Source organism: Zingiber officinale, chromosome 9A (genome assembly GCF_018446385.1).
Source record: "Zingiber officinale cultivar Zhangliang chromosome 9A, Zo_v1.1, whole genome shotgun sequence".
In the NCBI taxonomy this organism is placed as follows: Eukaryota; Viridiplantae; Streptophyta; class Magnoliopsida; order Zingiberales; family Zingiberaceae; genus Zingiber; species Zingiber officinale.
This window is the reverse complement of record NC_056002.1, coordinates 3170495-3194581: the sequence shown is the minus strand read 5'-3', so window position 1 is coordinate 3194581 and position 24087 is coordinate 3170495. Positions and strand designations below refer to the sequence as shown.

At 39.5% G+C, this 24087-nt stretch overlaps 1 protein-coding gene across 1 annotated transcript; it reads right to left on the bottom strand.

The window, feature by feature from the left end:
- Nucleotides 1-17259: 17259 nt before the first annotated feature.
- LOC122018779 (zeaxanthin 7,8(7',8')-cleavage dioxygenase, chromoplastic-like) lies at nucleotides 17260-19394 on the bottom strand. The gene has a single exon (XM_042576196.1). It carries the CDS (start codon nucleotides 19239-19241, stop codon nucleotides 17370-17372), a length of 1872 nt encoding a protein of 623 aa, XP_042432130.1. The 5' UTR covers nucleotides 19242-19394; the 3' UTR covers nucleotides 17260-17369.
- Between the last annotated feature and the right edge of the window lie 4693 nt (nucleotides 19395-24087).

Sequence of the window (24087 nt, the reverse complement as noted above, 5' to 3'; positions counted from 1 at the left end):
AGGAAAAATCACATGAGTAGATCGGAGATCGGGAGAGAAGATCGCCCGAGGAAAGTCGCGATGGAAGGAATTGGGAAAGTTAGATTGGCTGCAGTTTTTTTTTTTTTGGTTAAATCTCAGGGAGGCAGTCGCACCTTAGGTCTCCACTTGGCTACGCCCCTGGCGTCGTCCATGGCGGAAGACCACGAACAAGTACCATCGGACCAGGGTTGTGTGGATGCGGCGGGTGTCAAACGAGGAAGAGAAGAAGATTAGGGAAAGAGGAGAAATCCATTTTTATTTTATTAAAATAAAATAAAATTATAATTATCTAATAAAATTCTTTCTAATTTATATAAATTAAAAACAAAATTTTATCTGTTTAATTTTTTTAAAACAGATTTTATAGACAAATATAATTTTGTATCAAATTTCATTTTTAATCCGTTTTTATTTTTGTTTATAAAAATATATTTATAAATTTGTTTCTAATTCATTTTAAATTCTATCTTAATTTTTTATTCGTATATTATATTTTATTTATGTGAAACAGAATATTAATTCTGTTGCAAATCTGTCTCTAATATATTAAAATCTAAAACAGATTTCAATTCCGTTTTAAAAATTTGTCTCTGAAACCTTGTTTTCTTGTAGTGAAAATAGGATAACTAAACAGGGGTGATAAAATATAACTTACAGGACATGACGGGAATAAATATTTTAAGGATATTTATGAATAGCTTATGAAAATATGTGTTTTATGTAATAGTATAACAGGGTGACTTGCTTGGCAGGAAGAATATTTCTAGATTCTTCTGCAGGTACTAGACGACAAAAAAGGTACATCTGGGGTACAAAAGAGATTCCTTAAAAGCTATTTTCTATAAGTACGTGGCTTACGTCATCTCATAAGAAACTCTAACAAACCGGGGTCCACTTCATGACTACGGAGGTTATATGAAGTGGTATAAAAAGAGAAATCCTCTCCGTTGGCCAGATATGCTCACGTTGATGCTGACACTCACAACCCTAATTTTCAACTACTGTTCATCTTCTCCTTTCTTCCACACCGAGAGAGATCACTAACTTGAGCGTCGGAGGGCCTAGCCAGGGATTCCCACCCCGGTCTTAGGTCACTAACGATAGTGTTGGTTGATCTCTTGTGCGTAGGAAGCCTTGAAGCTCCAGATCTCTATTTTCTTCATCAAAGATTTCCTCTCGTCTCTGGATCTTCGCACGAGGAGGGCATTCTGTGATTTCGTTCTCTTAGATCCGCTTTGGGTTTTTCGGATCGGTATTCTACAGGTATTATTCTTCATCAGCAGTAGGTTTTTCTCCCAGCTTTCGATTTTGTCAGGGTTCTCAGAAAGGATCAAATTTGGCGCCGTCTATGGGAACTTCACCTGAATCTGAGGCTGCAAGATGGAAGACACTGGAAAATCAAACTTACTCACCATTAGTCGTGAAGACTTGGATTTCCTCATCAACACCCATGTACAGAAGGCTTTACAACAACAGCAGCAACAACAACAAGCTCATACTGGAGCTACTTTGCCATTAGCTCATAATTCGGCTATCTCGACTACTGAGCACCGAAGGGGAAAAGAGTCGGAAGAAGAAGATCATGCATATTTCCCTCCAGCCACTGCTTCTCCAACTAGGCACCCTCGAGCCTTCCTTTGTACTCCTCTGGAACAAGGAGGACGAAGGTCTGTATTCCAGGAATCCTCTGGCGAGGCGCCAGACAAAGAGAAGCGTAAAGTTAAGATGATGGTAGCTAGTGATAGCTCGCCGGAAAAAGTTATCTCTCCATTCTCTCAAAGTGTACTGGATAATCTGCTTCCCAAGCGGTATCAAAATCTTCAGATTGGCGAGTACACTGGAACTACAGATCCAGAGGATCATTTGTTAAAATTTGAGAATGTAGCATTATTACAATAATTTTTCGATGGAGTAAAGTGTCGGATGTTTCTTACAACGCTTGGAGGAGCTGCTCAACGCTGGTTTAAGAGATTGTCTGAGAATTCTATTCGGAAATTCAAAGATTTCAAGAAGGTTTTCTTGCATCATTTTTCTAGCAACAAGAGGTATCACAAAACTCCCTGGAGCTTATTCTCAATTAAACAGGGATCTAAGGAGTCCATCAGAGCCTATATTAAGAGATTCAATCAGGTAGCTATCGATATACCCAATGCTACTACCGAGATATTGGTGAGTGTCTTCTCTCAAGGCCTGAATGATAATGATTTCTTTAAGGATCTGGTAAGAAATCCTCCTGCCAACTTTGACTCATTAATCGAATGTGCTACTGAATTCATTAATGTTGAAGAAGCTCAAGCCGCCCGCCGAAAAGAAGGTACTACTTCTTCTCCTACCCCTGTTAAGGAGAAGGCTCCTGCTCCCGTTCCTCCACCGAGGGGACCTCGAGTAGTTCACCTGTCCCATCGTCATCCAGAGTATCGTTCACAAGCAGTGCAACATGTGGAGATACAACAAGAAGCACCAAGGAGATGGTGCACTTATCACAAGACTAGCAGTCATTACACAGAAAACTGTTTTGTTTTGAAAAACAAAAGAGCAAATAGGGATCGATATCAGAAACAAAATTACTATCGGCAACAATATCCCAGGTAGCAAAGTCCGCTCAAGTTAGAATATCGTCCGGTCGAGCCTCAACAAGGTGTGTTACCAACCTCGGTTGGTACGATCCAAGTGCCTGAGAAGACTCAGCCTGAGGTCACGACAGCCCAGCAAGAAGAGAATAGAAGCAATGCCGCCCTGGGAAATATTAATATGATCACGGGTGGACCCATTGATGGAGACTCCAATAGGGCTAGAAAAGCACATGCACGAAGACTTGAAATCCATGCCGTAGGGTGCAGCATGGAGAGAGCAGCCGGTCCAGAGATCAGTTTCGGGCCCAAAGATCTTGAGGGGGTAGAAATACTCCATGATGATGTGTTAATAATCAAGGCTATGATAGCCAATTATACTATTTCTCGTACCTTTATAGATACTAGTAGCTCTGTGAATATTATCTTCAAGAAAGCTTTTGATCAACTGCAGATTGACCCGAGCGAACTTCAATAGATGGTGACCTCTTTATACAGATTCACTGGTAATGAAGTACAACCGCTTGGCCAGATAAAATTGGCCATATCTCTAGGGGAGGAGCCTCTCATGAGAACAAGAAGATCCTACTTTATGGTGGTGGATGCCCCTTCCTCCTATAATGTGATACTGGGTCGGCCGACCTTAAATGAGTTTAGGGCGGTCGTTTCTACTTTTTGTCAGAAGATTAAATTTCCTGTCGATGACCAGGTCGGGGAAGTGCGGGGCGATCAGAAGGCAACCCGTAAATGTTATGTAGAGATCATCCGAACTGAGGCTAACGCCGCTCGAAAAATTCAAAGAATGGAGGTCAATGCCATTCAAGAGAAGCCACCTGTTCTGGTTTATGAAGAAAAGGAAAAGGTCCAGATACAGACCGGTCAACCTGAAGCCACTACCTATGTCGCGGCCAATCTTGAGCCTGGGCTGAAAATCGAGCTAGTTCAATGCCTGAAGAAGAATAATGATGTCTTCACGTGGACGCCTAAGGAAGTCACGGGTGTTTCTCCTTCAATTATGGAGCAGTCTCTGCATGTCTTTCCAGATGCTCGCCTTGTTATGCAGAAAAAGAGAAATTTTAGTACTGAGCAAAATCAAATCATCAGGGAAGAAGTAGATAAACTCATGGAAGCCGGCTACATCAGGGAGGTGCTATTCCCTAGCTGGTTAGCTAATATTGTCCTGGTCTCTAAACCGAGAAATAAATGACGAGTGTGTATTGACTTCCGTGACCTCAACAAGGCTTGCCCGAAAGATTATTATCCTTTGCCCCAGATTGATCAATTAGTAGAATCTACGGCCGGATGTGAATACATCTCTATGCTAGATGCCTATCAAGGTTATCATCAAGTCCCTCTTGCTAAGGAAGATCAAGAGAATGTCAGTTTTATAACATATGAAGGTACTTATTGTTATAATGTTATGCCGTTTGGACTAAAAAAATGCAGGAGCAACTTATCAACGGCTTATGAATAAGGTCAAGCAGAAGTAACCAACAGAGAGATTATAAGAGGATTAAAAACCAAACTGGATCATGTTGGAGGCAGCTGGGTAGATGAATTGCCTAGTGTTCTCTGGGCATATCGTACTACACCCCGAGAAGCTACCGGAATCACTCCCTTCCAACTAGTTTATGGGGGAGAAGCTGTCATTCTTATAGAAGTAGGTGTAGAATCTGACAGAAGACAACTATATGACGATGACAATGCGGGTTGACGACTTATGGAACTAGATCTGATAGAAGAAATTAGAGACAAAGCTACAACTCACCTCACATCATACCGACAAAGAATGAGGCAGAATTATAATAAGAGGGTCATCCCAAGATTCTTTCAGGTGGGAGATCTAGTATGGAAGCGTTTTAAGCTTGCTGGTGACGTTAGCAAATTATCACCACAATGGGGAGGATCCTACAAGGTGGTAGAAAAACTTGCATCGAGTTCATATTATCTCCAGGACACTGAAGGAAGAATTCTCGAGCGTCCATGGATTGCAAATCATTTACAGCCCTACCGAACTTAGCAAGATCATATCGTTCAAGCATACACCCGAGAAAACAAATCAAATTTATTTGAAGCAGTTTCCCCATGAGCAAATAACAAGTATGTTCATAATTCATGTACTTCATCTAATTCGATAAATACAATGCAGACCAAATATCACCCGAGAAATAGATGTGGTTCAAACGGCGTGATGATTAGTGGGCAAACATTTTTAATCTGATCAAGCGGTCGTCGATTGGGAGCTTTAAGGAAGGGCCTACCGGGTTTCCTTAAGAAAATCTCAAAAACACTAAACCATCACAAGGTTAGTGCAAGCATTTTTGCTTTACATAAAAAGACAGTCGATCAGGAAATCGCATGAAGTAACCTGGACGGGTCTTCATGGGAGAAACTGGAGACTTTAAACAATCAAAATCACAGTCGATTGAGAAATCACATGAAGTAACTCGGACGGGTCTTCATGGGAGGAACCAGAGACTTTAAACTATCATGAAAAGATAGTCGATCGGGAAATCACATGAAGTATCCCGGACGAGTCTTCATAGGAGGGACCGAAGACTTTAAACTATCAAAAACACAGTCGATCGAGAAATCTCATGAAGTAACTCGGACGGGTCTTCATGGGAGGAACCGGAGACTTTAAACTATCAAAAACATAGTCGATCGGGAAATCTCATGAAGTAACTCAGACAGATCTTCATGGGAGGGACCGAAGACTTTAAACTATCAAAAAGACAGTCGATCGAGAAATCACATGAAGTAACCCGGACGGGTCTTCATGGGAGGGACCGGAGACTTTAAACTATCAAAAAGACAGTCGATCGGGAAATCACATGAATTAACTCGAACGAGTCTTCATGGGAGGAATCGGAGACTTTAAACTATCAAAAGCATAGTCGATCGAGAAATCTCATGAAGCAACCCGAACGGGTCTTCATGGGAGGAACCGGAGACTTTAAACTATCAAAAGCATAGTCGATCGGGAAATCTCATGAAGCAACCCAGACGGGTCTTCATGGGAGGAACCGGAGACTTTAAACTATCATAAAAAATAGTCGATCGGGAAATCTCGTGAAGTAACTCGGACGGGTCTTTATGGGAGGAACCGGAGACTTTAAACTATCAAAAGCATAGTCGATCGGGAAATCTCATGAAGTAACTCAGACGGGTCTTCATGGGACGAACCAGAGACTTTAAACCATCAAAAGCATAGTCGATCGGGAAATCTCATGAAGCAACCCGGACGGGTCTTCATGGGAGGAACCGGAGACTTTAAACTATCATAAAAAATAATCGATCGGGAAATCTCATGAAGTAACTCGGACGAGTCTTCATGGGAGGAACCGGAGACTTTAAACTATCAAAAGCATAGTCGATCGGAAAATCTCATGAAGCCACCCGGACGGGTCTTCATGGGACGAATCAGAGACTTTAAACTATCATAAAAAATAGTCGATCGGGAAATCTCATGAAGCAACCCGGACGGGTCTTCATGGGAGGAACCGGAGACTTTAAATTATCATAAAAAAATAGTCGATCAGGAAATCTCATGAAGTAACTCGGACGGGTCTTCATGGGAGGAACTGGAGACTTTAAACTATCAAAAGCATAGTCGATCGGGAAATCGCATGAAGCAACTCGGACGGGTCTTCATGGGAGGAACCAGAGACTTTAAACTATCAAAAGCATAGTCGATCAGGAAATCTCATGAAGCAACCCGGACGGGTCTTCATGGGAGGAACCGACGACTTTAAACTATCATTAGCAAGTGTTGGGTTTTTCGGGCCGCGAAAACCGCTTTTTCGTGTCGCGGAAACCCCGAAACCCCCATGCCACCGGATCCGTGCGAAGTAAAAACTTTCAAAAACATTACGAGTACGAGTTTTATGCTAGTTCTAAACTAGGAGAAGGAATTACCCTTGATGCGAAGCCCTTCGCGTATCCCGCTCTTCCAAGTGATGCCGGATCTCGAGGTTGTCAAGTGTACAACCCTCTAGAAGTATCCACATGAACAAATAGGTGGAGAAAACCTAACACAAAGGTGTGCTAGCACCTTGGTAAGGTTCGGCCAAGAGAGGAGAGGGAGAGCTTGAGGAGAGAGCTTGAGCAAGAAGATGAATAATTGGCTTGAATGAAAAATGAATTTTCATTCACTCACAAAAGTGGTCGGCCACATTAAGGAGTGTAACTCCTTTTCATTAAATGTAGAGGCCATTAAAGAGGGGACTTGTAACCTCCATGAGGTGGCACACACATGTGCCAACTATGATGATGTGGCACATCATCATTAGTCCTCCTAATGCCAACTCACAAATGAGGTGGCAAATGGTCAAGTCAAACTTGACCTTTCATCTTCCTTCTCAAGTCAAGTCAAACTTGACCAAATCTCTCTCATGGTTGATCTAATCTAACCATTTGATTCAAACCAACTTAATATAATGAATCTAATTCATTTAATTAAATTGATTCAATGAGTCATAATCTAAATTAGACTCATTGAACACATGAATCAACTTGAGTCCAACTCAATTAGAATTACTCTTAATCTAATTTGATTCATCGCATGAATCTAATCCTCTTGGTTCATCATATGAACCTAATCTCCATCTAATTGTCCTTAGTGTGTGACCCTATAGGTTCTTGTAACATTGGCAATGCTCCTAAACTCATTTAGAAGCATAAGTAATGAGCGGTATCTAGCAACACATCATTACTACCCAAGTTACAAGAATGTTGAGATCCAACATCACCTTGTGACTACTAATTGTGACTCCTCACAATATATGACAAGTGTCCTTCTATCCTAGACATCTATCATGATCAATGTGAGGCATAGACCGTGTCATCCTCTAATCAATCTAAATCTTGAACTCCAAGTAAACTCACTCAATCAAATGAGCTCAATATCTCATATTGACTCATTTGGGCATGGTCATGCACTTCGTGGTCTCATTCTATCAAGAATATTGATGTCGCTCCCGTCATATAGGAGGGATAGATCCCATCTATATCCCTCACATGCCTCTGCATAATTTGTTACATATCCAGTAATCGCCTTTATAGTCCACCCAGTTACGGGTGACGTTTGACGAAACCAAAGTACATAACTCCTTATGTAGGGATCCATGGTGACTTCAGGTCCAAGGACTAGTAGTCATACTAATAGCCACATGAGAAAGTATATGACACTCATATAACGATCCATTATACTTTCTCATGGCGGGTCATTTAGTATACATTCTCCAATGCATACCCATGTGTCAACTTGATATCTCTATATCCATGACTTGTGAGATCAAGTCATCGAGTTGACCTACATGCAAGTCTTATTGCATTAACATTGTCCCTGAATGTTAATACTCGACTAGAAAGAATTAAGAGTAGTGTTTCCTATATCATCTCACTATCGATTCAACCAATCGATTGATATAGGTAAGAACCTTCTACTCAAGGACGCTATTATACTTAGTTATTTGGCATCAATACAAGTAAGTATAATAATCAAAACAAATACCTTTATTTATATATAGAAGAATATGATACAATGAGTCCATACAATAATCATCAAATGATTGGCTCTATGGCTCTAACTAACAGCAAGATCATGCAAGATTAAGTATCTGATCAAAATATGATATAGCACAGGACTTTATTCGGGATTACACGCTCAACCAGAGGTTGATGAAATTCTTCATATTAATCGATCGGGACTACACGCCCGGCTGAAAACTCAAAGGTTGATGGAGTCCTTCATATTAAATCGTTTGGGATTATATACCTAGTCTAAATTCAAAATTATATGGATTTCTTTATGAAGTTCACAGGTGATTTCTTTATATATATATATATATACATAATCCTACAAAATCACATTCTCCATCAGAAGCCACAATCATATAAAGTTCTTTATTTAAAATCGCTCGGGATTGCATAAACCCTATGGAGTTCTTCATATGAAATTGCTCGAGATTACATATCCCTTGGAAGCGCGGAGGCCTTCGGAATTCCTTATATGCAGTCGTGCCTGATTAAAATTCAAGGAGTTTATGGAAAACCTCATCATTTGGAACTATATGCTTGGTGAAGATATCATAAAAAGGGATAATTCTTATTCTCATCCCTCATAATCATTTCAAAAGGAGCAGTGGTCAGATAATAAGGATCAGAGAAACAAGTAAGTACATATGCTTACAAAAAATGCAAATATTTGATTTTTACAAAAAATGCAAGTATTTAGTTACAAGTCTTTTTCTTGCATAATCATGCTTACTCAAAATTGCTTGTTAAGTTTTCGGGCAATTCTTGATTAAGTCTGCGGCGATTTATAAACTGAGAAGGGGGTTCCTTAGATAAGTAATCATCTTTCCTCAATTGCCGAATAACCCCTGTCACAGAATGATTCAAAGCCCCTATCATACGGCGGACAAATTCATTGTTAAACCGCGGAGACCTTAGATATGCCAAGCGCCTACCTTCCCATCGATCCTCCTCATGCTCCTTATAACTTTGAAATTCAGCCTGTAGTTTAGCAGCTTGGTCTTTGAAGGTGTCTCTTTCTAATTTAAGCTGCTCTTATCTCCTTTCGAAGTGAGGATATCTCATCATCCTGAGTCTTTCTTTGTTCTTGCTCTTCTAGCAGAGCAAAATCTCTTGATGTTGACTCTTGAGCCTGATCAGAAAGAAAGACATTGTAAAGCCTCTCTGCCTTCTCTAAGACAATGTTTTTATGAGAAATATCTGAGAGGGTTTTGTCTTACAAAGCAGTTTCCACCTGGAGGCTGGAATGCAATCGGTCCACTCGCAACTCTAAGGCTCTTCTTTCAAGCTCTTTGTTTTTCAACAATTATTGCTCATGCTGTAATTCCTTTTTCATAGCCTCTATTTGTTGAGTCTGTGAGTCTGTGAGGCTATCTTCTCTCGTAATTGAGGAAGCCTGTAGTTTACTGTATGTAATAAAGAAGGATGGATTGAGTTTGACAGAACCCGGATCGGAGACAGAAAATAAAAAATAATGAGAGTCATTTAAGTGTGAAGCACTGTCTGAATTAATATTATTACAAAGCATGGGTTAATATCGGTCGGGATAACCTTGTCTGCAATAGACAGATTAATATCGACCAGGATAACCTTATCTATAATAGATAGGCTAACATCGGCCGGGATAACATGTCTACCATAGATGAGTCAGTACCGGCTAAGTTAATATGTTTATGAAAGATAGGTTAATATTAACCGAAGCCAAAAGGAGTTTGATTGAGTCTAACATATTGATTGCATTTAAAGTGTTTAGTCTCACATAGCTCGAAATATATCATCACTTAAGTAAAAGAACAAAATAGGATTTACATGTACTCAATAGGCAAAGCCTGATTAAACATGTAATATTACCTAAACTAGGTAATTCAACTAAACATGAATTTATACACCTTCTTCAAATAGACTTGAATAGAAATCGGTTGAAGCAGGAGCTCTTATACTTCTTAGAAAACTTCAACCCAACTAAGGGTAAGCCTGACCAAGCTACAGAAGTGAAAATATTTTGCCTGGCACGAAGGAAGCTTGGCCAGGCTACAGAAGTGACAAAATTTATTCGGGATGAAGGAAACTATGAAGCAGGATGGTCTCATGAACAAGGAAGGGCAAACTTATTTATGCCCCGGTGGAAAGGTGACTGAAGAGTCCCTTTCCTGCTTGAGCCTTTGAGCTCTGCTTCCAGAATGTACGCCTTAGCCTGCAGGTAACATGGGCTATGCCTTCGTTGTGACGTCCAGGGGGTAATTACTTGAACCCCCATGAATAGTGTGAACCCCTCTGAAACCCGTCGGGTTTGCAGAGCAGGCGTGCCTTTGGCTTGAGATTCTAGATCTCGAAGAATTTTGTTCTTCAGGGCAGTTTTTGATCATACTCGAAACTGGGCGATCAACAGAAATGCCTCCAGCTCTCGGACCAGAGAGTTGATTGAATCCAAAGCTTGGGTAACCTCATATATAAATTTTGCCATGTTCACCAAGAATTGCCCCCAAAGAGGAGGTTCTAAAGCCATACTCTCAGTGAGAAAGGGCGAAGCAAGGAGGAAAAAGAACTGAGGTGAGTGGAGAAAGAAGAAAGGATCATGGTCCTGTTTAAAGGATCAAAAGAGTCACTGGAATACTGTACTTGGGTTCACGGGATTGCTGTACCAAAAGTCATGAGGGCTACTATGAAGAAGATCACGGAGTCACTACAGTGCCCATGGCAGAGTCACGGGTAAAGATGGGTAAAGAAACAAAAATAGGCTTGTGTTTAGTCAATCGGCTACACCTCCTTCGACTATACTGTTGGTTGCTACTCGGAAAATCTAGAGGTTCCACTGTACAAAAATTTTGTACAAAGGTCTGAACCTATTCCTAGCTACCATGTGTTCTTTTAAATTAAATTTTGGATCGCCTGCGGAACTTAACACGTTTGATCCAAAACTTAATCTATTTGTTCTTTTAGGTTTTGACTTGGATCTCCTGCGGAACTTAACACGTTCGACCCAAATCACCTTAAGTTATTAATTCCATTAAATATTAATTTCCATAATTGGTTCCCAGTACTGACGTGGCGAGGCACATGACCTTCTTGGATATGGGAGCAACCACCACCGACTAGACAAAACCTTTTATGGAAAGCTAATATTTAATTTCCTAAAATAACTTTAAGTTAACAGAAAAGAACAATCAAATCACAAGGAAAAATAAAACAAAAGAACACATCATCGAAAAACATATTCGAAATACTAGAATCGTAAGTCTCTTGTATTTGGTATTATTTCCATAAATAACTAGCATGATGCGGAAAGGAAAAATTACTAGTTATACCTTCTAGAAAGACTTCTTGATCTTCTACCGTATTCCTTTTCTAACCTCGGACGTTGTGTGGGCAACGTTCTTCCGAGATGAGAAACCACCAATCACCTTCTTCTTCCTTGCAAGTTTCGGCCATCAAAACATCTTCTAGGATGAAGAGGTTCGGCCACCACCACCATGCTCCAAGGGATGCTAGAAACGAGGCTTGCTTTCTCTCCTTCTTCTCCTTCCTTGATCCGGCCACTAACAAAAGCTCCACCAAGAGATAAGTTTCGGCCAACAAGAGGAGAGGAGAGAAATAGGGCCGGCCACACCACCAAGGAAAAGAGGGAGAAAAATAGAATAGAGTCGTTAGTCTTGAAGCCTCCTCTACCCCCTCTTTTATAATCCTTGATCCTAGCAAATAAGGAAAATTTAATAAAAATTCCCTTAATTCTTTTTCCATTGAAAAGGAAAAATTATTTAATTAAAATAATTTTCTTTCTCAATTTTATTTGGCCGGCCACATAAAAGCTACAAACAAGGAGAGTTTTAATTAATTAAAACTTCCTAATTTGTCTCCAGAAATTTATAAAATTTCTCCAATAATTTAATCCCTTCATGATTGGTTTATAAAAAGGAAGTTTAATAAATTAAAATCTTTCTTTTAAACATGTGGATAAAAAGAAAGTTATCTTTAAAAATTAAAATCTCTTTTAATCTACAAATAAGGAAAGATATCAAATCTTTTCTCAATCTTTTTGTAAAAACTAATAAAAGAGAATTATTAATTTTTAAACTTTCTTTTAAATCATGAACATGGTTAAAAAGGAAAGTTTTCTTAAAATTTAAAATCCTCCTTTAATCAACAAATAAGGAAAGATTTCAAATTTTAAACTCTCTTTTAAACATGTAGCTGATTTACAAATAAGGAAAGTTTTTACCAAAAAATTAAAACCATCCTTTTAAACTACAAATAAGGAAAGAGATTAATCTCTGCTCTTAATCTTTTGTAGAAAACTATAAAAGGAAATTTTTAATTTTTAAACTCTCTTTTAAAATCATGATATCCACATAAGAAATAATTTTAATAAAAATCCTTTTTAATATTCTAGTGGCCGGCCACCTAAGCTTGGGACCCAAGCTTTGGCCGGCCACCTACATGGCTCATCCACTTGGTCTTGGCCGGCCCTAGCTTGGGTTCCAAGCTAGCTTGGCCGGCCCCATTGGATAGGTAAGTAGGTGGGTATGCGGTGAGTATAAATCTCTATATACTAGAGGCTACGATAGGGACCGAGAGGAGAAATTGATTTTGGTCTCCCGATGAAATTAAGCATCCCGTGTTCGCCCCGAACACACAACTTAATTTCATCAATAATAATTCATTCCACTAAAGAACTATTATTGAACTACCGCACCAATCCCAAATTACATTTTGGGCTCCTTCTTATTATGAGTGTGTTAGTCTCCCTGTGTTTAAGATAACAAATGTCCACTAATTAAGTAAGTTACTGACAACTCGCTTAATTAATATCTAGCTCCAAGAGTAGTACCACTCAACTTCATCGTCATGTCGGACTAAGTCCACCTGCAGGGTTTAACATGACAATCCTTATGAGCTCCTCTTGGGGACATTCTCAACCTAGATCACTAGGACACAGTTTCCTTATATAATAAACAACGCACATTATAAGTGATATCATTTCCCAACTTATCGGGCTTATTGATTTATCGAACTAAATCTCACCCATTGATAAATTAAAGAAATAAATATCAAATATATATGCTTGTTATTATATTAGGATTAAGAGCACACACTTCCATAATAACTGAGGTCTTTGTTCCTTTATAAAGTCAGTATAAAAGGAACGTCCTCAAATGGTCCTACTCAATACACTCTAAGTGTACTAGTGTAATTATATAGTTAAGATAAACTAATACCTAATTATACTACGACCTTCTAATGGTTTGTTCCTTTCCATCTTGGTCGTGAGCTACTGTTTATAATTTATAAGTAACCGATAACATGATCTTCTGTATGTGACACCACACACCATGTTATCTACAATATAAATTAATTGAGCAACTACATTTATCATTAATGTAGACATTTGACCAATGTGATTCTTATTTCTAGATAAATGTTTATACCAAAAGCTAGGCTTTTAGTATACACTCTAACATATACTTGAAGGGAAGGCTAGTGATATGAGTTAGGTTTAGTAGGTCCCTGGTGAAAAAGGGAAAGGAGATAACAGAATTAGGAAGAATAAGTCAATATTGGCCGGGAAATACCTCGGGAGGAAGAGGCCAATATCGGTTAGGAAATACTCGGGGAAGGATAGTACAATATCGGTCGGGATATACCTTAAGAGAGATAGGCCGATCCCGGTCAAGAAATACCTTAGGAAGAATAAGCCAATATGGACCGGGAAATACCTCGGGAGGAAGAGGCCAATATCGGTCAGGAAATACTCTGGGAAGGATAGTGCAATATCGGCCGGGATATACCTTAAGAGAGATAGGTTGATCCCGGCCGAGAAATACCTTAGGAAGAATAAGCCAATATCGGTCGGAAATACCTCGGAAAGGATAATTCAATATCAGCCGGTATATAACTTAATAAAAGATAGCCCAAATCGGTCAGGATAACAGACTTAAGGGGATATAGACCAATATTGATTGGGTTTACACGTTTAAGATAAAAAAAAAACCAGGATTGTTTAAGGTGGCATATCTAAACATAAACTAATATTAATTGAGTATACATGATCGCCCAGAAATGAAAAGATCTAAGGCTTTATAGAATTGGTAGTATATTACTAAACGATTAGTTGAATAATAATAATAAACCGACCGGACATGGTCTGGGCTCAATTTCGATCGATACAGAACATAGTATAATACCGGGCGGTCCACACATAGTGAAAATAGGATAACCAAACAGGGGCGATAAAATATAACTTACAAGACAGGACGGGAATAAATATTTTAAAGATATTTATGAATAGCTTATGAAAATATGTGCTTTATGTAATCGTATAACAGGTTGACTTGCTTGGCGGGAAGAATGTTTCTAGACTCTTCTGTAGGTACTAGACGACAAAAAAGGTATATCTGGGGTACAAAAGAGATTCCTTAAAAGTCATTTTCTACAAATACGTGGCTTACGTCATCTCATAACAAACTCTAACAAACCGGGGGGTCCACTTCATGACTACGGAGGTTATATGAAGTGGTATAAAAAGGGGAATCCTCTCCGTTGGCCAGGTATGCTCACGTTGATGCTCGCACTCACAACCCTAATTTTCAACTACTGTTCATCTTCTCCTTTCTTCCACACCAAGAGAAATCACTAACTTGAGCATCGGAGGGCCTAGCTAGGGATTCCCACCCCGGTCTTAGGTCACTGACGATAGTGTTGGTTGATCTCTTATGCGTAGGAAGCCTTGGAAGCTCCAGATCTCTGTTTTCTTCATCAAAGATTTCCTCTCGTCTCTGGATCTTCGCACGAGGAGGACATTCTGTGATTTCATTCTCTTAGATCCACTTTAGGTTTTTCGGATCGGTATTCTACAGGTATTATTTTTCAACAGCAGTAGATTTTTCTCCCAGCTTTCCGTTTTGTCAGGGTTCTCAGACAGGATCAAATATATTTTACGAATATTATTTATTAATATTATTCATGAATATTCGTAAATATATTTATTAATATCATTTATAAATATTAAGGAGACAGATACTTATTTATTTAAATTTATTTATTTATTTATTCATCAGGAAGCAGAGATGTCGTCACTGTTGCGTATTGCGATTCCAATCACATTTTCTCTCTCATCACACTTTCATTCTCATTATTTTCTCTCATCGTATTTTTCTCTCATATATAATTTTTTCTCTTATTTTACTCTAAGGGTAAAAGAGAAAATTTTAGTTTATTCCTATAACAAATATTCAACTTACCAAACATTATTTTTAAAAGTGATACCCTTGCTCATGCCTATTTTCATTCCATAATAATATGATTCTCGTTCCTGATTCCTAAAAAAGAACCAAACGCTACCTAGATGTCATGCGTGAATTGATTAAGTCAGTCAAATTGATGAGTTCAATTGATCAGACTGATGAGTCAAGTGGATAAACAGATAAATTTAGCGAGATTGTTGAGATAACCAAGAATTGGCATCATTGAGTAAAGTCTGTCATTTGGTGGACTATCGTTTGGTGGACTAAACTCGAGTAGAGTATGAGATTGGTGGTTGGGTAGACTAAACAAGTCAAGTGAACCAGATGAATTCAACAGATAAATGAATTAGGTCGGCTAGCATAGAAATTTAATAAAATAAAAATTATGCCCTCTTCATACCTTAGCCAATTATACTAATGGCTAATAATCATCCGTGATTTATCTTCTCTGTGTTGACTTAAAAACAGATTGACGGGGACACTAGGGGTGAGTGAATCGCCTTTTGCCATATTAATAGAATAAAAATTTGTCAACTAAAAAAAATTAATAGAATAAAAATTTAACTATTATTATATTTATAAATTTAATAAAAAAATATTATAAATATAATTTACAAACTTTGTTATTTATAAATAGGGTCGTAAACAAATTGAGCCGAGCCAAGTCAAGTTTTGTGATGTTAAGCTTGTTTGTTAAGATAATCAAATCTAGGGTTGGAAAAAATCCCGAAAATCCCGACCCTTCCCGAATCTCATCCCATTTCCGACCCGAAAATATCCCGACTCGACATTTTCCCAGCCCGAAGGTTCGGGATTTTTCCCGTCCCGATCACTATCGGGAAATTTTTTTTTCCCAACGGGAATCCCGTCCCAACCCGATTATATTATAATATTATTTTTTATATTAAAAATATTATATATATATATATATATATTCTTTTTATATTTTAAACATCTAACCATTATGTTTATTTTTTTGTCTCTCCATTTTTCTCATACTTCATCATAATTTTGTTTCTAAATAATTTATTGGTAATGTGCGAAGAAGATAGTCAGTTAGTTTATTTTAGCATATGAAAATTGATAAAATGATATAAGGAATAATTTTTGTGATCTTTTTTCTGTAGGTTGAATCCAAACATTTCTAAGGACTAAGGTCACCATATCATCAATTCATTATTGATACAATGACTGGCATGATAACTTTTATTTTTGGATTTTCTTGTATTAGGTATAAAGTATAAACTAAGTAGTAGTTTTAGTTTTTTTTATTAGTTTTAATATATTTATGATGTCCTAGGAAGATATTTTAGTTTTTAATGGTTATGTACCACGAAATCATTTTAATTTATTTATATTGTACTAAAAAATTGTTTGAGTCTCCATAGATTTTTTTTTTTAAAAAATATTTTTAGGGATATTCTTACGGGTCCCTACCCGATCTCGAATATTCGGGATCCCGAACATTCGGGTCCCGACATTTTTCGGGTACGGGGTCGGGAGAAAAAAAAATCTCAATTCTTATCGGGGCGGGTATTGAGTAAGGGGGTTACAGGACGGGTCCCGATCCAATCCCACCCCTAATCAAATCATACCGAGCTAAACCTAAAATGAACCAAGATGTTAAAATGATTGTTCAAGATTGATTTGGTTTATTTTTTATGAGCCCTAGTTTGATTTGTTTGGATGTTATCAAACTTTTAATCCAAACTTATTTGATTATTTGAAATTTTTAAATTTTAAGCTTGTTTAATTAATTATTAAGTTTAATAATATAATTTTATTTATTTATTTAGTAAGTTAAAAAATTTATTGATGAATATATTTTATAAATATTATTCATAAATATTATTTATTAATATTATTCATGAATATTCATGAACGTTTTTTATAAATATTATTTATATTATTTATAAATATAAAGGACATAGATACTTATTTATTTAAATTTATTTATTTATTTATTTATACAAGCAGAGATGCCGTCGCTGTTGCGTGTTCTCTACAGGGACCATTGCGATTCCAGCTCTTCTCTGGAAACGAAGATGCCGTGGAATCCGTAGGGCACTCGGCGCGGCAGCAGCACCTCCGCCACGATCTCCAATTCCGGCGACTGCGCGTCCATTACCAGGAACCTCGACTCGCCTCTGTCCTCGTCGTGCACGTACGAGACCAAGTACCCTTCGTCTTCCGCCTCGTCTTTCCTCTCGCCTTTGGGCACGAACAAGGGCTCCCCTCCGAAGCACCCCCTCCCGAAGTCTCGCCGGGCAACCACGCAATCTCGATTGCCAGCGACCGCAAGGTCGAGCTTCACCACCCCGCTTATCTTCGGCAATGGATCCGCCACGCCCAGGTATACGTAGCGGGTCCTCCGCCCCACGTAGCCCGGATGGATCACTCCGAGTTCTAGGTTCGCCGCCGAGAGCGGTGTCCGCGTTACGGCGCCGCCGCCTTCCAGTTCGATCCGCACCATCTCCATGGAGGCGTGCATTAGCTCCATCCGCTTCAGCGCGTGCTCCACCGACAGTATGTTCGGCGCCACCAGGATCAAGTCTCCTTTTTCCTCCCACGCGTTGATCGTGTGAAGCGGGTTGAAACCCGGCACCTCGAACCATCGCATCTCCGCCTCCGATGTGGCATACCGCGGCAATACCCCGATGCGCGGCACCTTGCCGTTGTCCGACCCCACCAGCCCGCCGCCGCCCAGCACCATGTTCATCGGTTTCATCACGATCTGGATGTCCGCGAAGACGGCGTACCGCTCCGTCACGGCGAAGTCGTGCAGGAACGACGGCTGCCGCACCGAGAAGATGGGCACGTCGGGGCCCGCCTTGTTCCCATTGGCGTCGAACCGGAAGTAGGTGAGGAAGGGAGGGATCGGGCCGTAGCGGAAGGCGAAGAGCTCCCCTGTTGACGGGTCCTTCTTGGGGTGGGCGGTCATCCCCATGGAGACCCGGCCGGCGAAGTCACACCGGCCCAGAGTGGTGATCTCCCCGTCCTGGAGCGACACGCTCACTGCGTAGGGCAGGTCGGGCTCCCCCAGCGCGTAGAGGCGGCCACCGAAGAAGACCAAACTGGTGTTTGCCAAGCCAATTCCCTCCGCGAGGTTCATCTGCCCAGTGAGTACCCTCACCGCTGCTACCACTCCGCGCGCCACCCCGGCGAAGCCGTGGAAGCCGGACAAAATATTGGGGAGGACGGGGCCGCCGGCGTCGCGCTCCAGGAGGTACTTGTAGGTGCAAACATATCGGGAGCAGAGGATGGCGCGATCGGTGCCGTCGCCGCCGGAGGCGAGGAGGAGCGAGTGCAGCATGCCGTCTCCTTCGAAGAGATGGTAGGGGCCGCGGGGCAGATGCTGCGGGTTGGGCCCGTTGCGGATGTAGGCGCCGCCGGCTAGGCACCGCGGGATGGCGCCACGGACGACCGGACAAGTCGTCGGAGGGAGCTCGTCGACGGGAGCAAAGTTGCCGGAGAGCACGTGGTGGGGGTCTACGGAGCGATGGAGAACGGGGGGATCCATGAAGATGTGGATGAGCTTGTCGAGGTCCCTGCAGATGGATGCGAAAAAGGAGGGTGATTTTCGAGGTCGAAGAGATGCTGGTTGTGGGCATGGTGGAGGCGGCGTATTAATTGGCCGGCGACCTGTGTCTGGGTGGCTATCAGCCTCTTTCCAGGAAGTGGCACTTGTTCCGATGATGGCGGTCGCCGGAGCTGTTTTGGTTTGAGGCTCAGCGATCTTCTCCTCTGTTTTCCCTTCCGACACAGTGCTCGGAAATGGATGTGAAGAAGAGGATGGCGTCAACCTCGACGGAGCCGGTCTCCAGTGTCTGCCGGAGCTGGCCGGAAATGAGGTGGTTAAGGTGACCGACAGCATATTCACTTTAATGTCGTCTCCGCTCGTCCCCGCCGGCGATCGCTAGCTGAAGGCCTGATCAATGTTTTTTATGGCTGGATTTCCCTAATTAATCAAAATAATCGTAAATATCCGACCTACACCACAATCGCCATAAACATGTAAATTAAAAAGGGGCACGAAGAGAGGTTTCTCATTTTTAAAAAATAAAATACTCATCATATGTTTCATAATTTTAATATGTGGTTTAGGCCTTTAGGGTTAATAATTTTAAATAAATTAAAATAATATTATTTTTAGAATAAAAATATAGGATGACGTGTTCTTATGTTACCTGTGTTTTTAGTCAAGTGTTTATTTCTTTATAATATTCACATTATCTTTATCTCATAAATAAATAAATAAATAATGGTAGTAAAAAGATAGAATCTATCATCCAGCGGTTCCATACGATTGACCCCACGATCATTTGTGAAAAGATAAATCGGGAAACTATAGTTGGCCTGTGTGAAGAAGAGTTTTTTTTTTCGACTTTATCGAGATTCGAACTATTGTCTTATGGTAGTAACTCTACTCTGCACTAGCCAATTCAACCTTGCCCGGGGGTGATAATTAAATAAATAATCGATAATGATTTGGAACACCAAATTATGTAATTTATCCTTTGATATTAACAAATAGGAAAATTTGCATGCAACCCCATTGGAACAAATCTTTGTTTCCACTCCCTAGTCAAATGCACTTATCTAATTGCCCCTGTTATTTTAAATATAAAAGTCTAAAAATGAGTATAATTCCTCTTAAATTCAGTGCATTAAACTAGAATCTAGTATATTTTCTATTAAATTGAGCACGATTCTTTTTCTACCTCAATTGGATGGAAAATATACTAAATTTTCTTTAAATAGTACTCAATTGGAAGGAAAATATACTAGATTTTCTTTAAATTATGTTGAATTTAGGAGGAATTATATTAAGTAGGAAAAAAGTCATACTCAATTTAATAGAAAATATACTTGATTCTATTTTAAAGTGCTGAATTTAATAGAAATTATACTCATTTTTAGACTATTTATACTTAAAAAATATGAAGGGTAATTTTAATAGAAAATATACTCGATTCTAGTATAAAGTGTTGACTTTAAGAGGAATTATACTCATTTTAGTATATTTTCTATCAAATTGAGCATGATTCTTTTTTCACCTCAATTGGATGAAAAATATACTAGATTTTTTTTAAATGATACTTAATTGGATAGAAAATATACTAAATTTTCTTTAAATAGTATTGAATTTAGGAGGAATTATATAAAAATAGGAAAAAAAACCATACTTAATTTAATAAAAAAGTATACTCGATTCTAGTGTAAAGTGTTGACTTTAAGAGGAATTATACTCATTTTTTGACCTTTTGGACCTAAAAAATTTGAGGGGCAATTAAATAACAATATTTGCATGAGGGAGTTAAAGCAAATAAAACTTTGCATACAGGGAGTGAAAACAAAGTTTTTATGAGTGGGGATTGCATGTAAAATTAAAGTTGTGATTGGGAATTTTTCTCTACTTTACTTTTAAGAAATCACATTGACTTTGCCTAATCACGGTTAAATTCGCATTGATCTATATAAATTTATATAGTTTCCGCATGTAGGGTGGTAAAGAAGTCGAGCTGAGTCGAACTTTGGGGTATTCAAGTTTATTTGATAAAGTAATCAAGTCGAGCCGAGCTTAAAATGAACCAAGTATTTGAAATGATTATTCAAGCTTGACTTGATTTAATTTTTATGAGCTTGAGTTTGTTTGAAACTTGACTTGAGCTTAGTTCGTTTAGATGTTATCAAGCTTTTAATTCAAGCTTAGCTTGAGCTTGGTTCGAACTTGGTTCATTTATATATTATCGAGCTCTCAATTCAAGCTTTTTTTATTGTTTGAAATTTTTACTTGTTTATTTGATTTTGAGCTTGATAATTTAAACTTATTTATTTATTTTATTTTTATTTATTTAGCATATTGATTAGAGTTTTATTAATAAATATGATTCATGAATATTATTCACGAATGTTATTCACGAACATTAACGAGTTGAATACATATGTGTTCAAGCTTATTTGTTTAGTTTAACAAGTTGTTCAAATTTTTTATTTAATTGATCTTGTGTATATTAACGAATATAAACAAGCTCTTACCAAGTCGAATATCAAACTTGTCCACGAACGTTTGTTTCATTTACAACCCTATTCACAGATTCTCAATCGGTTAGTTAGTAACAGATTTACTATAGTAAGATAGGTATCAAATCCCAACAGGCACATGTCCTAAAAAAAAAATCCTCCCACCCCCTAATCACTTGGTGGTAGGTTATAAATTGACCTTGTGATTTACCTCCCTTCATATAATTTTGAGACAGACTGTGAGGGTTGCTTGGAATGAGCGTAATAACCTTTTACTGGAATATATAAATTCATACAATCCCACCCGCAAACATAGACAAGTGAATCACAGTGGGTTGACTTTGTTGCTAACTTAATTGCAGATTACTAGATGACAACAAGGATGATGATGTGGTTTTGAGAGCATGGATGAAGGCAAACAAGAAGAAGGGGGTTTGAATGATAGTTAGGGGATTCCCCAGTGTAGCTACTCTAATGCTCAAGTTAGAGAACAAAGAAGGTGAGTGCTCCAGTCTTTTTATGTACATAAGTGTGTGTATATACCTTAGATGTTGAACAAGACTACCTTTTATAGGAAGACAACAAACTTTTTTTCCTTTTGCTCCAATCTTCACGTTATTATTTTTTAATTCCTTAAATAATCCAAGACTTATTCATGTCGCTATTTTTAAAAAATAGTAATTTAAAATTTATGCAATGATTATTCTTTTCCTGAAATAATCTAAGATTTATATGATGATTATTCTTTTCTTAAAATAATTTGATATTTATCCGATGGTTATTCTTTTCTTAAAATGGTCTTGCATTCCGAGTCAAGTCGTTATAGAGACAGGAGACCCAGGAGCAAGGGTGCCAAGGAGTTGAGGTGCGTCCCAGAAGCCGGGGTGCGATTGAGAAGTCAAGGAGCGCCATGAAGCTGGGGTGCACCCAAGAAATCTAGGGTTGATCGAGTTTTCCCTTTGTTAGAACCATCTTAGCAAGGTTACCAACTTCTCTTATTCACGTGACACCCACTAATTATCCTTCGGATCACAAGTCTCCTTTTCAAGTATAGTCGAAGGAGGTGAGAGTCTGACTGACTAGACTGTTGTGTAATCAGAATAATTCTAGCTGTCTTGACTACTTAAGCTATGTGGCGGATCTATTACATATTTATGAAGAGATTACACATTAAATGTCAGCAAGTCTCAGTTATTATGTCTTTAAATACAACCACTCCTTTTAAGCTAGTCGTCTACATTATTCGCCTCGATTTCCAAGCCTAGAATGTACCAGTGTCTTTGAGGTTACATCATATTAATGTGATATGACCCACAGCAAAAAAGACTAAATGTCTTTACTAAGTGATGATTACTTTAGATTTTATTTGTTTCATGTGCTTAATCCGACGGTCGAAAATTATCTCGCTCTTGTAATAACAAAGGTCCATCAGTCCCTCTCGAGCAAGTCAGGCTGTATATATTAGGTCAGATAAGAACGTCCTGTTGGTGCAATTTCCAGTAGGTCAAGGTTGACCTAGTTGACCAAGCGTAAACCTTGGTCATGGTTTCGATGTTTGACAATACAGAAAGACATGTAGACATGGACAATGCAGGTGCAGTTGTCCATGAGGAGAGATACTGATCAGGGTCTGATCAGGTTGGATGAAGAATAGTCAAGTAGGTCAAGGTTGACCGGATACTTGACTGGGAAGTCCTAACTGGGAAGCCAGGCAGTCGGGAAATCCTGATAAGTAAAACCAGGTGAAAATCCTAGTGAGTGAAGCTAGGTGAAAGTGAAAGTCCTAGTGAGTGAAGCCAGGCAGGGGAAAGACCTAGTGAGTGAAGCTAGGCAGTTTGGAAGTCCTGGTGAGTGAAGCCAGGCAGATGGAAAGTCCTGGTGAGTGAAGCCAGACAGTTGGAAAGTCCTGGTGAGTGAAGCCAGGTAGTTGGAAAGTCCTGGTGAGTGAAGTCAGGCAAGGGAAATCCAGATAGGTCAAGGTTGACCAGACATCTGGTGAAAAGTCCAAGCAGGGAGCTTGGCACGAGAAAAGTCCAAGTATGGAGACTTGGCACGAAAAAGTCCAAGCAGGGAGCTTGGCACGGGAGAAGTCCAAGTATGGAAGCTTGGCATGGGAAGTCGGAGAGAGCTCGGTAGCTCGGTAGCTCGGTAGCTCGATAGCTCGATAGCTCGGTAGCTCGGGAGCTCGGTAGCTCGGTAGCTCGGTAGCTCGGTCTCAGGACCAAGTAGGATTTAGGGCTGGGAGCTCTAAACCTGGATCAGTCTGGAGACCGATCAGGAGAAAATGCCGCAGAAGCAAAAGGGTGGTGGATCGGTCTATGGACCGATCCACAATCAATCTGATCGGTCGCCACGACCGATCAGACCATCCTCAGACCGATCAGGCTATTGTCTGATCGGTCCAAGGATCTGCGATCGGTCTGCTGACCGATCCACAGTTAAGATCATTGTGCATGCGCTTTCTCTGATATTTTCTAATCCGCACTTCTTTTTGCCCATATCTGTTTAACCTTCTGCTGTGAGTCTTTTGGAGATACAGGTTGCAGGTATCATACCAGTGCTTAGTTTCAAATTAAGCCTCATCAAAGGAATGAGACAAAAGATCTTTCCACTGCTTTCTCTGCGTCAAATACATTTGAAGCAGCAACGGCTACAGGTTGCGATTGGCTGTGTTTCTAACAGTGATCAGGCGGCGA

Bases quoted from the DNA above. Each gene is read 5' to 3' on its own strand.
- LOC122018779 (XM_042576196.1), bottom strand. From the start codon at position 19,241: ATGCTGTCGGTCACCTTAACCACCTCATTTCCGGCCAGCTCCGGCAGA.